The sequence below is a fragment of the Ipomoea triloba genome, chromosome 12 (assembly GCF_003576645.1).
Source record: "Ipomoea triloba cultivar NCNSP0323 chromosome 12, ASM357664v1".
NCBI classification, from domain to species: Eukaryota; Viridiplantae; Streptophyta; class Magnoliopsida; order Solanales; family Convolvulaceae; genus Ipomoea; species Ipomoea triloba.
The window spans coordinates 6,551,049-6,565,005 of NC_044927.1; the positions used below are offsets into that span (position 1 = coordinate 6,551,049).

Sequence of the window (13,957 nt, forward strand, 5' to 3'; positions counted from 1 at the left end):
TTTTTTTTTTACTTACACCAAGCAAGATTACAGTGAAAAAATTCCAAAAACACTGCGACTTAATTATTCTAGATGCAAGTTACATTCCAACAACCAAACTACTTGTGAAATTTAATAAGGTGCTCAGAGTTCCACACTCGGGCGACTAATCGACCAGAAAGAGTCTCTAACTTATAGGTACCTGGCTGAACCATTGCAGAGACCCTGTAGGGTCCTTCCCACTTCTTGGCAAATTTTCCGTGATCAGTCGGCTTGCTAGCTTCCCTCCGCCGTAGGACCAGATCTCCTACTTGGAAATATCGTGGGTTCACTCGACCGTCATGGGCTACTTTGGCATTCCTCTGATATTCTATTAACCTTCGAGCTGCCATGTCCCTTTTTTCGTCTATGAAATTGAGTTCCGTACCTTGCATCTCATCATTCACTTCCGGATCGTAATTTCTTTCCCGGGTGGTAGGGAGCCATGCTTCAATCGGGACTCTTGCCTCGAATCCATATGTCAGCGAGAAAGGTGTCTCATTCGTTGCCCGACGCGGGGTGGTCCGATATGTCCAAAGAACATATGAAAGCTCATCAACCCAGCCTCGACCTGCAGTTTGCAACTTCTTTTTCAATCCATCCAAGATCGTCCGGTTGGTGTTCTCCACTTGACCATTTGATTGTGGGTATGCTACGGCCACTCGAGTATGCTTTATGCCCAAATGAGCCATGAAGTTCTTAAACGGTCGGCTGTCAAATTGTGTCCCGTTGTCTGTGATCAATTGAACAGGTACCCCGAAGCGAGTAATCACATTTTTCCAAAGAAACTTTTGACACTGTTGAGAAGTGATGGTTGCCAACGCTTTTGCTTCCACCCACTTGGTGAAGTAGTCGATCGCCACTATCACATACTTTTTGCGTCCGGCTGCCATCGGGAATGCTCCGATCAGATCCACACCCCACCTTGCAAAAGGTATTACTTCGCTGACCGGTTGATAGTAGGTGGCCGGTCGACCGGGTAACTTATGAAATTCTTGACAAGTGGCGCATCGTCGAACGTACTGCTCGCAATCCAGGTTGATCGAAGGCCAATAGTAACCCATCAGAATGATCTTTTGCGCGAGTGTTCTTGGTCCTTGATGGGCAGAACAGATCCCTTCATGAACTTTTTCCATCACTACTTTCGCCTCGTCGCTAGTTAAGCACCGGAGCAGCGGTCCGCCATATGATCTTTTGTAGAGCCTATCATCAACCAATTGAAAACGTGGTGCCCTTAACTTAACTTTCTTTGCCCGGGAAGAGTCGTCCGGTAGAGTGCCGTTGGCGATGTAATTCTTCAAGTCGTACATCCAATCTGGCTCGCCTATCTCAACCGGTCTGACTTCTATGACATCAATGCTTGGCGCTCCAATTTCTTCAATACGTGCAATCTTGGACACGTATTCAGGAGCTTCTTGAGTCAACTTGGAGAGCATGTCAGCGTCCGTGTTCTCCATCCTTGATACTTGGATCAGCTCGTATTTTTTGAATTGTTGCAACAATTCGAGCGCAATATCCTTGTACTGTATCATTCGATCTTCCTTTGCATCGATCGTGCTGGATAGCTGTCCGATTATCAACCGGGAGTCTGACCGTGCCCTTAACCGTTCGGCCTTCATCTGCTTGGCCAGTCGCAACCCGCCTATGAGTGCCTCGTATTCTGCTTCGTTGTTGGTAGGTTGAAATTTGAAAATCAAGGCTTGATAAATCTTGAAGCCTTCGGGTGATGTGAGCACAATTCCACCCCCACATCCCTTCTTACTTGACGACCCATCAGTAGAAACGTCCCACCATGGTTCTTCTAGGGCAGTCGGTCGGTCAGGTTCCGGATCGCGTGCGGTGCATTCGACGATGAAGTCAGCCAATGCTTGACCCTTGATGGCAGGACGGGGCTTATACTCAATCGCGAACTGGGTGAGCATCATGGCCCATTTGATCAATCGTCCTGATGATGTTGGATTCCTGAGGATCGTTCCCAACGGTTGATCGGTTAACACTACTATCGGGTGAGCTTGGAAGTAAGCTGCAAGTCTTCTGGCCGTCACCCAGAGCGCCAACGCGGTCTTCTCAAATTTTGTGTACCTCAGCTCTGCTCCTTGAAGAGCTTTGCTCACGTAGTAAATCGGCTTCTGAATTCCCTTAGCTTCTTCGCGGACAAGCACGGAACTGACCGCTCGGTCGGACACGGCCAAATAAACGAATAAGACCTCATCTTTCTCCGGCTTCGAGAGGACTGGTGCGGAGCTCAAGTATACCTTCAGACTTTCAAAAGCCGATTGACAAGCCGGTGTCCACTCAAAGCCATTTGATTTTTTCAGAATCTGAAAGAACGGCAGAGACTTTTCGGCTGACTTGGATAGGAAACGGCTAAGCGCTGCTAGTCGACCAGTCAGTCGCTGAACATCCTTGACCGATCGGGGGGGTTGCATCTCCATTATCGCTCTGACCTTCTCGGGATTTGGCTCAATCCCCCGCCCCGTCATCATGAACCCCAAGAATTTTCCCGTCTGAACAGCAAAGGTACACTTACTTGGGTTCAGACGCAAGTTGAAAGTTTCCATCACCTTGAACGCCCGGGCAAGATCGGTAGGATGAGTTTCTTTTAATCGACTCTTGATGAGCATGTCATCCACATATGCTTCCATAGTTGATCCGAGCAAACCTTTAAACAATTTGTTCACCATCCGTTGGTATGTGGCTCCAGAGTTCCGCAAACCAAACGCCATTACCACGTAGCAAAACACTCCGTCCGGAGTGATGAAAGCAGTCTTCTCTTCATCTTCCTTGCTCATGAAGATTTGATGGTATCCTTTGAAGGCGTCCATGAAACTCAACAGCTCACACCCAGCCGTTTCATCAACCATCTGGTCAGGATTTGGTAGGGGATATGGATCCTTCGGGCAAGCTTTGTTCAAATCAGTGTAGTCAACACACATTCTCCATGTTGGCGGCTTAGGCGCGAGGACTACATTGGCTAACCACTCCGGGTAGAGGACCTCTCGGATGTGCCCTACCGACAAGAGGGTGGCGGTCTCCTTTTTCACGAATTCTCTCCTTTCGCTTGACAGGTGCCTTTTCTTTTGCTTGACTGGTTTCGAACCTGGTTGAATTGATAAGCGGTGGCAAATGACAGACCGATCAACCCCGGGCATGTCTTCCGGTCCCCAAGCAAAAACGTCTTTGTACTCCTGCAACACTCCGATGATGTCCTCACGTAGGTCTGCAGGGAGTCCCCGACCGATTTTAACCACCCTTTCTGGTCGGTCGGAGTCAAGTACTATCTCTTCCAATTCTGAGGCAGGTTGCGGTTTTTCCCTCTCTTCTCCGCGATCTACCTGCTGGGATATGGTGTGAATCCTGCCTTCCTCCCGGTCCGACTGTTTGACTGCTCGCACGTAGCACTGTCGAGCAGCACGTTGGTCTCCTCGAACCACTCCAACCCCATTGGGTGTATGAAACTTCATGCACAAGTGGTTCATGGATATAATAGCAGCTGCGCGAGTGATACCTGGTCGCCCAAGTATGGCGTTGTGAACACACTTCAATTTGACTACCACAAAGTCCATGGTAGTCTTCAATATGTTTGGTTGGCTGCCCAACTCCACATTCAAGCTGATGACTCCCTCTGCTTCTATGGAGTCACCGGTGAAACCCGACAACGGGGTCCGAATGGGGGTTAACTTATCGGTGGACAGACCCAATTGAGCAAAGACATCAAAATATAAGATGTTCACCGAGCTCCCCGTGTCAACCAGCACCCGCTGGACATCCGTTCCGTTGACATCTAGCGTGATGACGAGTGGATCATTNCTCCGTTTTTCTTTGATTTCTATCCTCCTTCATCACAAATTGCCTCAACTCTCCCTTCTGAATGAGTTGTTCAATGAGCATGCGCAAGGCCATGCACTCCGAAGTATTGTGTCCCTTGACTCTGTGGAAAGCACAATACTTTCTCTTGTCCTCCCCCTCGGGTATCGGCTCCGGTGGGTGGATCAAATTGCATTGCTCGGCAAACTGCAAGACTTCCACCAGGGGTCTGTTCAACGGAGTGAAACGTGGTACATCTTCTGGTCGATTGTATTGTTTGACGTGTCTGAACGGTGGTTTATTTTTCCTTTGATCGTGGCCTCTGTCCCGATTGACCGGCTGCTCATCGCGTCTCTTTGCCATGTTAGCTTCGGTGGCATCTGCATGATGCTTGGCTCTGGTGATGGCATCCTCATAAGTTCGGGGGGGATTAACTATGAGGTCGTAGTAGAGCGTCCCAGAACAAAGTGATGCAAGGAAAGCTTGGATTGCCACCCGGTCCTCCATCGGTTCAACCTCATCAACCTCACGTTCCCATCTGAATAGGAAAGTAGACAACGGTTCTCCCACAGCTTGGTTTACCTTGTTCAGGCAAGTGTAAGATTTCTTTCTCGATTTACTTGCAGCGAAACGCTTTACAAACTTATCGGCCAACTGACCAAAATTTCTGATCGACCCCTGCTCCAAACCCTTGAACCATTCGGCCGCCTTACCGACTAAGGTAGCGAAGAAAGCTCTACAAATGACCGCATCGCTTACTCCCAACATCAACATGTTGCCATAGTACATGTCGACATGCTCTTGCGGGTCGTGCCTTCCGGAATAAGTGTGAGCCAGCGGGATTTGGAGGTCCTGCGGATAGTGGGCACTCATGATGTCGTCCGTAAAGGGGGTGGCAACCAGCGAGCATGATGGTTCTTTTCCCGCGCCGACTCTCTCGCGAAGCTCTTGTTGTAAACGATCTATTCTTTCCTGCATCCTGGCCATTTGGAGTCGGGGACTATCCTCCTCATCGAGTTGCCTCTCTTCCCTAACCGGTTGATCGCCTACTCAATTGGTCTGCCGATCACTCACCCGACCGACAGGTCGGGCCCTTCTGTCAGCTAAATGGGCGTCCCCATGTTGTGCACTCCCAGTGCTGCTTTCCTCTACAGTCATTTGGGGTCTTTGTCTCGCGTGTTCATTGTTATTTTGGGGCCCCAACCGAGATCTAACGCTATTCCGGATGCGATCAAAAGCGCTCCTACGTTGAATGGGGTCATACCGACGTCCCTCTCGATTGGACCTCCGTGTGCGATCCGTAGATTGGACTTCCTCCAAGTTACGATCTTGAGGTTGGGGGTGCGACTGTTGCCTCTGGGAAGGTCGGGGCGCCTGTTGTTCCACGGCAGGGATTTGAGGAATTGCAAGCATTTGGGGAGTGGGTGATACAACATAGTATCCGGGAGTTCCCGGCCACGGTTGGTACACCGGAGTCAATCCTTGTTGTGGAGTCCCTTGCAACGGGTTCCCCCCAAGTGCACCTGGTGGTGGAGTCAGCATTTGGCCAGTTGGGGGCAACATGGCATATGTCACTGGAATTTGAAAGCTCGTTTGCCTTGCATGTCCGCCTGCATTCGGGTTGACCGGTTGGGTAGGTCGTGCATCTTGCCTCTGGTTGGATGTCAACTCGTTCATTAGGCTCCTGGATCGTTCCAATTGGCGACGTAGATCATCTTCAGGGAGTGTTTCAATTACATTGTCAGGGTGAGGTCCGACCAACCGAGTCGGGCTCCCCCTACGCGCATGAGTTTGGCTCAAACTTTTCCTACTATTCGTCATTTTAAGATGGATAATAGTGTGAAGAAAGAAAAGATAAAGGGATAGAACAGAGTGACTCGTTCAATCCCCACGGACGGCGCCAATGATAGCGTAAATGTAAACGGGTCTACGATTACGCTACGGATACGTGTGTTACGTGTGGTGAAGGATGCCGCTCGGCCGGTTAATCGGTCGCTCTACCGGTTGACGACTGAGCGGTAAGAAGCTATATCGCTCTACAGGTGACGAACAGTAACAAGGAGAGAGCAAGAGAGACGAATGAGCAAATCACAAGTGTATTAGTGTAGTACTGATGAGTCCTCCTCCAGTGAGGGAAATGACCCCTATATTTATACAAAGTGGATTTACTATGCACATGGTGTCGATATGCAAGTGGAGGGCATATTTGCATGGGCTGAATAGTCACTCCGCAAAATGCGCATTGGTTTGCTCGAAGTGTTGCTTCCGATCATGCGGCCCGACGGACCGGGTGACCGTCGACGGACCGTTTGGGTGACCGTTGACGGACAGGTTGGGTGACCGACGGACAGGTGATTTACGGACCGACTAATACATGTGCATATTTACCCATCAGTATGTAAGATAAGATAATATTTCAAAACTATCAACAATCATTTGGACCAAAAATAAAAAGTACATTATTTTTGTACTGAAGGTACATTATTTGATATATATTATCAAATAAAATATTTAATGTACAAACCATCATTGAGAACAAATACACCAATTTTTTTTATTCCTATTATAACAGCTTTTATATAATTTGTATGTAAGATAAGATAATATTTCAAAACTATCAACAATCATTTGAACCAAAAATAACAAGTACATCATTTTTGTACTGAATGTACATTATTTGATATATTATCAAATATATCAAATTCAGTACAAAAATAATGTATATTCAATACAAAATAATGTACTTTTTATTTTTTGTCCAGCTGTGTGGACCATGGTCTATGGAATAATTTGCCCACTATCCAATCAATTCCCTTTTTTAAAAAATTGGGCTTACCCCTTTGGGCCGTATGTCGCTGACATGGGCCAACTAATTCGGTGTATACTTCGGCATCTATAGAATATGGAAATATGGGATTATTGCGCATCGTTCAACAAACCTCCCCCTTCCTTTGTCTAAATAAACCCTAGAAATTGAATTCAAATCCTTGTAGTAGCAAGTCGAAGAGTCTTTATATCACCAAAATGGCGCTAACCAACTTCATACTCACAGTGGCAGGAGTTAGCGCAGTGATACTGTTGATGAGGAGCGATGTGAAACAATCGGCTACAATATTCCGGCGCAACGTCCGCCAAATTCGCCACTGGATTGAGCAAGAATCCGCCTCCGCCGCCAAGTACGTTTTCACCTTTCTTCCCTACCGAAAACATTTTGTTTTGTTTTGTTTTGTTTTGTTTTTTTTTTTGTTCTACAATCTCTTAGCGTTGGTCTTCCTGGTTTCCCAACTTGATTCCCTTTTAGATTCGTTGTACATACCGATTTCTCGCTATTTGTGTAAGATCATATTATTGTGTTTTTATGATTTGGGGATTGAATACTCAATACTCCATTCATGGCAGTTGTAGTCTCGTGTTCTCCACTAGGCGAAACATTGATACTAGAATTTATGCTATTTACTGTACGAGTATTACTTGCTGAGTATTTGATTTAAAAAATAGCTGCATAAAGGGAAATGGTATATTTATTTGAGACTTGAGAGTTCCTTTCAAAACTTGTTATTGTTCTTCATTGAATTCCTAGATGATTTAGGGCTAAATGTGTAGGCGATCCCATAAATCAGAATAGATAAAAGGGATTTTTAACTGTTGAGGTGCAACATTAACTAGAAGGACATTCCATATATTGCTAAGAATCCGATTGCACCAGCTATTTGGAACTCTGCAATTACTTATTTACTTCAATGCTTATATCAGCAGTGACTTGTAGTAGAACCTCATTGAGTGGTCTGAGAACACAACAAACAATTGGTTTACTTTCTTTCCTCCACAATCCACTCATTGGACTTGCTAGAGCTAACCTTTGACTCAGCTCTAGATGGTATTTGGTTTCTATAACCTCCCAAATGTGTTAACACAACTGCTGATCAATATCCACAAGTCCTTAGACACGGTCCTTATGGCACTCCACACAACCCATTTTGTAATTCAGAGTTACCCTTATTAAATGCTTATTTTTTATAAATTTATGTAGTTGAATTGCATTTTCAAACAAGAATCTAATGGCATCCTCCATCCCAAATTGATTATCCCATTTACTTTAGACACAATTTATAAGAATAGTAGAGGACGAGTATGAGTATCTACTTTTTCTCTTTTACCCATAGTAAGTGGATAATGACTTTCTGATTTTTATTAGAAGGGTAATGTGGAAAGTAAAATTGTTTGTGGCCTTTATTTAAGGAGAGTGGACAACATTTAGCACACTATAAAGGAAATGTGGAAAACCATTTCAGGATGCAATGTGTGTAGAATAGCTTAAAATTGAACTGAAATCCTTCACTCCTTGAGTGTGATAACTATAGTGTGGCATCTGTGCGGAGTGAAAGTTGGATATATTTTTTGGGCTTGTAAAACTAATGACAAGGGGCTTGATCATGTGCTGTTGTCAAGTCACTATTTTATTGTTTGTATAGTTAAACAGTAATTGTTTATTTCCAGCAACTAATCAGTATTGATCTTGGACATCTTTACTATCAGTGTATTCAATTCTTTGAAATAGCTTGCATCCTGCACTTTTGCTTCAGTGCTTTAGCTTGTACTAACTTAATTTCATATTCTTCCATCAGGGAAATGGAGAATGCAAAACCGAAGGAGTTACCAAAGAAAGACCTCCCCAAGGAGGACAAGCACTAGGTCTTGCCATAGAATTTTTGGTTTTTTTTTTTTCTTTTGAAATATAAGAATTTTGGAGTTAATATTAGAGACTGATGTCTATCATTTGGTTTTCTTTTGAATTTGATAAGTTTCCTGACATGTATAAAGTCATACTCATGTTCCTGTATACTTCAGTCCAGAAGACTAGTTATGCTACCACTTTTGCATTGTGACATAAAGCTGTGGCGAGCAACAATTCTCTGTGGCACAAAGCTTTGAATGAAATAGTTCTGCAGAGATACAAATATACAATTAAATCTAGAAAATGCCCTCAGCTCTGCTTTTAGTGTCATTATCACAAGTTGAACTTTTTTCTACTATACATTTTCTTTGGTTGATTGAATAATTTTTTGGAACATACTGGTTTTCCCCTTGAACGTTGGCATTAAGAGGACCAAGCCTTTTAAATCTCTTACATAGTGCTTGGTTCCAACAAAATGAAATAAAGGAATTAAGATTAATGTTTCAGAAGAAATGGAATAGAAAATGAATATATAAGGGAATGATATTTTGGTTGGATTATAAAATTACATAAATAATTATATTTAAATATTTGGTTGATAAATATGTATATATTCTTGTCTTGAGTGCATTATTATAGATCATAAGTTCCCTGGAATTCCGGCCAATGAATTATCAAATGTAATATGATAAGTATGAAAATGCCATTACTTTTTTCTTTTAATTTATAGTCCTCGATCATCTTAAATGGATGTGTTATAGAATCATATTATGGAATCTTGAATATTTGGACGCTTGGTAACAGAGCTTTTATAAAGATTTTTTTTTCTCGCTCCGTTGTCGTCATCACCCATCTAGGTAGACTCGTCGGCGTCCGGCGACCCTTGCTGCAAAGTTCGACGTCGATCTGCCCAGCATGTGGGCCTCATGCGGCTCCGTCAACCGTCGCCACCTCCGTCACGCACCGACATGTGTGGTGTCTCCGGCGACCGGAAAGTTTCCCGATCGACACCTCCAGGGTCGCCCGAGTCCAGTAGTCTCGGATCTGGACTTGGTTTGGACCAGCGCCGCTTCGGTTGTTGCGGTTCTGCAATCAGGTTCTCTCGTATGCCTTCAGGCTCCCTTTTTATTGTGTTTTCTGATCGCGATATGTTTTTGGTGGAAATGACTGAGAATAAGTCGGTTGTTGTAACTGATGTGGTTCCTGTGACTTCCAAAATCACTGACGATAAGCTTAATGATTCTAATTACTTAGAATTGACTCAAGTCTTTAAGCTTTATCTCACTAGTTTGGATAAGAAAGACCACCTAACTAACACTTTGTCTTAACAAGATGCCTACTTGGGTGCGGGATGATGCACGTCTGTTCCTGCAAATCAGTAATTCTATAGATGAGGGTATTGTTGGGTTCATTAGTCATTGTACCTCCGTTAAAGAATTGATGGATTATTTGGAATACTTGTACTCTGGGAAGAGGAATATCACTCGCATTTATGAGTTTGTACATCTTTTTACCGTGCCGAGAAACACAATTTGTCTCTCACTGCATATTTTATGGAATTTAAGAGAACATATGAAGCCCTTAATAAGCTTATGAGCCTTTCACTACCGACATTAAAGAGCAGTAGAAGCAACGTGAACAATTAGCTGTTATGAGTTTTTTGGCAGGTCTCCCTTCTGAGTTTGACACAACTAGGTCAACAATTCTTAGTAACTCTGAGATCCCTACTCTGACTGATGTATTCCCACGTCTGATTCGTTCTGAGCAATCGCAACCAAGTATACCTGAAGTTCCCATCCTCACAGTGCTCTCGTTGGTCGTCGGGAACGGTGGAAATTCCCAAGGGCACACTTCCAAGCATCCTCACAGTGGGAATAGTGGAAATTCCCAAGGGCGCACTTCCGCCGGTATTGTGTGTCACTATTACCAAAAACCTGGGCACATGAAAAATGATTGTAGGAAGTTGTTGAGGGATCAGAGAAATTCATTTGCCAATGTTGCATCTATACCTGAGGCTTCTTCCAAGACGGTCATGGTCTCTACTGATTAGTTTGTCAAATTTTCTCAGTACCAAGACTTTTTGAAATGTCCATCCTCTTCGGTCACTACAATTGCTGACTCAGGTAACATGACCACATATTTTCTCTCATCCTCATCCAAATGGATTATAGAATCGAGTACCACGGATCATATGACAGGTAACTCTAATTTATTTTCCACAATTTCTTTCCATCCACATAGTACCCATGTCACCTTAGCAGATGGATCCACCTCCCATGTTCTTGGGTCTGGTCCCATTACACTAATCCCCACACTTCCCTTGACATCTATCTTGCACCAATCTAAGTTCTCGTTCAATTTGATTTCGGTCAACCAACTTACCCGTGCTTTAAACTGTTCAGTTACATTCTTCCCTTATCATTGTTTGTTTCAAGATCTTATGACGAAGAGGGTTATTTGTAAGGGGCGCGAGACTAAGGATCTTATCACAAAATATTCTAATTGCATTATTGTTATTATTATTTTATAAATTTGAGATTCTAAACAAAAAAAATTTAAAGTTGAAAGATCTAATTACACAAATCAATGCTAGACGGCTTATTTGAGCTTTTATCTCTTGCTATATCTTGCAAAAGCCGAAGAGGCTGAGAGATATTTTCTCATTACCTGGCGCGTGAATGAATGATACTTGTCTTGCTACATAAACATAGTAGAAACCACGATTCTCTCTCTTCTGACCAATGCCCATCCTTGATCCATCCCCTATCTTCTTGTTGCCCATCATTTTCGCCGATAAAGTACCAACCCAGCAAGCAATCTCTTCTCTTCTCTTTATTCAACTCCGGCCCTTCATCTTCATCACCACCATTAACGATCAATCTTCTGATCTCTCCACCTCTGACTCCTCCTAGTTGCCACCAACAAGGATGGGAACCGTAATCAATGCGGATGCGGAGATAACGGAGCATTTGCTAGAAGATAACAAGGTGGAGGCGGAGGTGGATGCGATTCCAGATTGGAAGGAGCAGATTACTGTTAGGGGTTTGGTGGTGAGCGCGGTGCTTGGCACTCTCTTCTGTATAATCACTCATAAGCTCAATCTCACGGTTGGGATCATCCCCTCCCTCAATGTTGCCGCTGGTTTGCTCGGCTTCTTCTTTGTCAAGAGCTGGACCGCCTTTCTCTCTAAGCTCGGCTTTTCGGTTCAGCCGTTTACCAGACAAGAGAATACCGTCATTCAGACCTGTGTTGTTGCTTGCTATGGCCTCGCTTTTAGCGGTATGGAAATATCTTTGACTTCTCCACCCCTTACATCCTGCTTTATTCTAGGGCGTTTGTTTGTTTGTTTTTTTTTTTTTTGTTTTTTGTTTGTTTTTTTTTTTTTTTTGTTTGTTTTTTGTTTTTTTTGTTTTTTGTAAGATTACCAGAAATTTAGAACTTGGGAATCAGATTCCTTAGCAGGAGTTGGTAACCATGGATTCCTATGAGAAAAGAATATTCTTGCCACACGGTTAGCTAGCTGGTTTAGTAGATAGCACTTGGGAAAAGAGATTAATGTTCGAAATTCGGCAATTCCAGTATTGGGATTATACTGAAAGTGTGCAGATCCTAGTGACATTCAGCCTTGTCGGCTGAGCTACTAAGTTATATCCTCCCAAATGCTTCCTAAGGCCGGGGTGTGGGCCCTTGAGAATTTGGATTCAACTTTTGGGAGAAGAAGAAAATAATATTGTTCGAATAATTTTAATTTTCCTAAAATGTATTCTGATAATCTATTAATTCTCAAAAGTCATATTTCATTCTTTCCATTTATAAATGAAAAATAAACATGAGCATAATCTATTAATAATGCATAATTGGAATGTTTATCTTTTCTTGTCTTGTTATGACTTATAAATAAATGTTTATCACTATAGTCCTCGTTGTATTTGAGGTAAGTAAACAAACATGGTAATTTGTATTAAATCCGATAGTAAGGTACAAAACTAAACACCACTTTACTTGTTTTGGTTAATCTTTTTAGCTTGTTCAGTGATATTGTTAGATCTGTGCTTGTTCTTTTTCTGCTGCCTGTGTAGTGGAAGGATCCTGCTGTCACTGGATTTTGTATATCACTCAAAAGGAAATGGTCAATATTCATTTCTTTACTTTCCTGTTATACACACACCCAGTTTCCCAAGTCACCAACAAAGTTTATTTTCTATCCTTTCATCTTATCACAAAAGAAAGATGAGAACTTTCTTGTTTTGCGTGTTCTCTTGATTGTATCATTGTATACTTGTGTTATTTCTGTTACCAGGTTTAATTTCCATTCATAATTTTCAGGTGGATTTGGATCATATTTGCTTTCAATGGATGAGAAAACTTACCAGCTCATTGGGCCAGATTACCCTGGCAATAGAGCAGAGGATGTGAAGAATCCAGGGTTGCTATGGATGATGGGTTTCATATTTGTTGTCAGTTTTCTTGGCCTTTTCAGCCTTGTCCCACTTCGCAAGGTATCTCTTTCACTATGGTTCAATAGCCTTTACATTCAAAATTTTATTGTTCTAATATCTTAATTAATGACTACAGCTTCTGAGTATTGGGTGATTAATAATTACTTCTACATAATTTTCATCTGCTCGGTTATCTTTAGTTCTCTTCATTTGCATTTATCTTCTGATTTAATATGCATTGTAAGAGAACTAAGTCTGAGTGCATCGGCTTGTTATGGTGACTGAGGTATTTGTTTTGAAAAATGTTTCTGCAATTATAGTATACTAAAATACAAATTCTGGGGCTTTGTATGGGATTTTGCATTTTTCATCCTCTTTTATTTCCACAACTCTGTAATTTCAGGTCATGGTTATGGATTATAAACTAACATACCCCAGTGGTACTGCCACGGCAATGCTAATAAATAGCTTTCACACAACTAGTGGAGCTGAACTTGCAAGGCAAGATCTCTTACCTAACTTCTATAAGTTACAGCTACCTTGCAGACGAAAATATTCTCAATATATTTTTGTAACTTCATAATAATATCTTATGATTTCATTATTATTTTACAGGAAACAAGTAAGCTGTCTAGGAAAATATTTGAGCATTAGCTTCTGCTGGAGCTGCTTCAAATGGTTTTTTAGTGGTATTGGTGATTCATGTGGATTTGACAATTTTCCTACCCTTGGATTGAAGCTGTTTGAGAATACGTAAACTACTGCATCCTTTTGTTTCTCCATCACTTTAATTGTTTTAATTCATAAGAGTTATTAAATGTGCTTATAAAATGCCCAAAAATTTATTTCTCACATATATTGTCAATTCCTCATGCACATGTTAAAAATGCTGCCATTTGCTTAACATTCCTCTCTGTGTGTGGATAAGAAAAGAAAAACACAATCCTTTTCTTGTCCTGTGTGATTTATTAGTTTTGGTTTCCCACTCTTTTTTTTTTTTTTTTTTTTTTTTAAATTT

The 13,957-nt window shown here is 42.4% G+C and overlaps 3 protein-coding genes across 3 annotated transcripts in view; 1 reads left to right on the forward strand and 2 right to left on the reverse strand.

The window, feature by feature from the left end:
• Positions 1-3,822: 3,822 nt before the first annotated feature.
• LOC115998913 lies at positions 3,823-4,812 on the reverse strand. Its single transcript, XM_031238582.1, has one exon. The coding sequence runs from the start codon at positions 4,810-4,812 to the stop codon at positions 3,823-3,825; it is 990 nt and encodes a 329-aa protein (XP_031094442.1).
• Positions 4,813-9,978: 5,166 nt separating this feature from the next.
• On the reverse strand, positions 9,979-11,505 carry LOC115998966. Its single transcript, XM_031238647.1, has 2 exons — positions 11,168-11,505; positions 9,979-10,434 (listed from the first exon to the last, which is right to left on the reverse strand). The coding sequence occupies exons 1-2, from the start codon at positions 11,467-11,469 to the stop codon at positions 10,197-10,199; spliced, it is 540 nt and encodes a 179-aa protein (XP_031094507.1). The 5' UTR covers positions 11,470-11,505; the 3' UTR covers positions 9,979-10,196.
• The window catches only part of LOC115998965 (probable metal-nicotianamine transporter YSL6), a 5,877-nt gene continuing 3,309 nt past the window's right edge, over positions 11,390-13,957 (forward strand). Inside the window, exons 1-4 of the mRNA XM_031238646.1 lie at positions 11,390-11,779; positions 12,827-12,999; positions 13,343-13,440; positions 13,555-13,692. Coding sequence (XP_031094506.1) covers positions 11,428-11,779; positions 12,827-12,999; positions 13,343-13,440; positions 13,555-13,692 — 761 coding nt within the window. The 5' untranslated portion in view covers positions 11,390-11,427. The remainder of the gene's footprint in view (positions 11,780-12,826; positions 13,000-13,342; positions 13,441-13,554; positions 13,693-13,957) is intronic.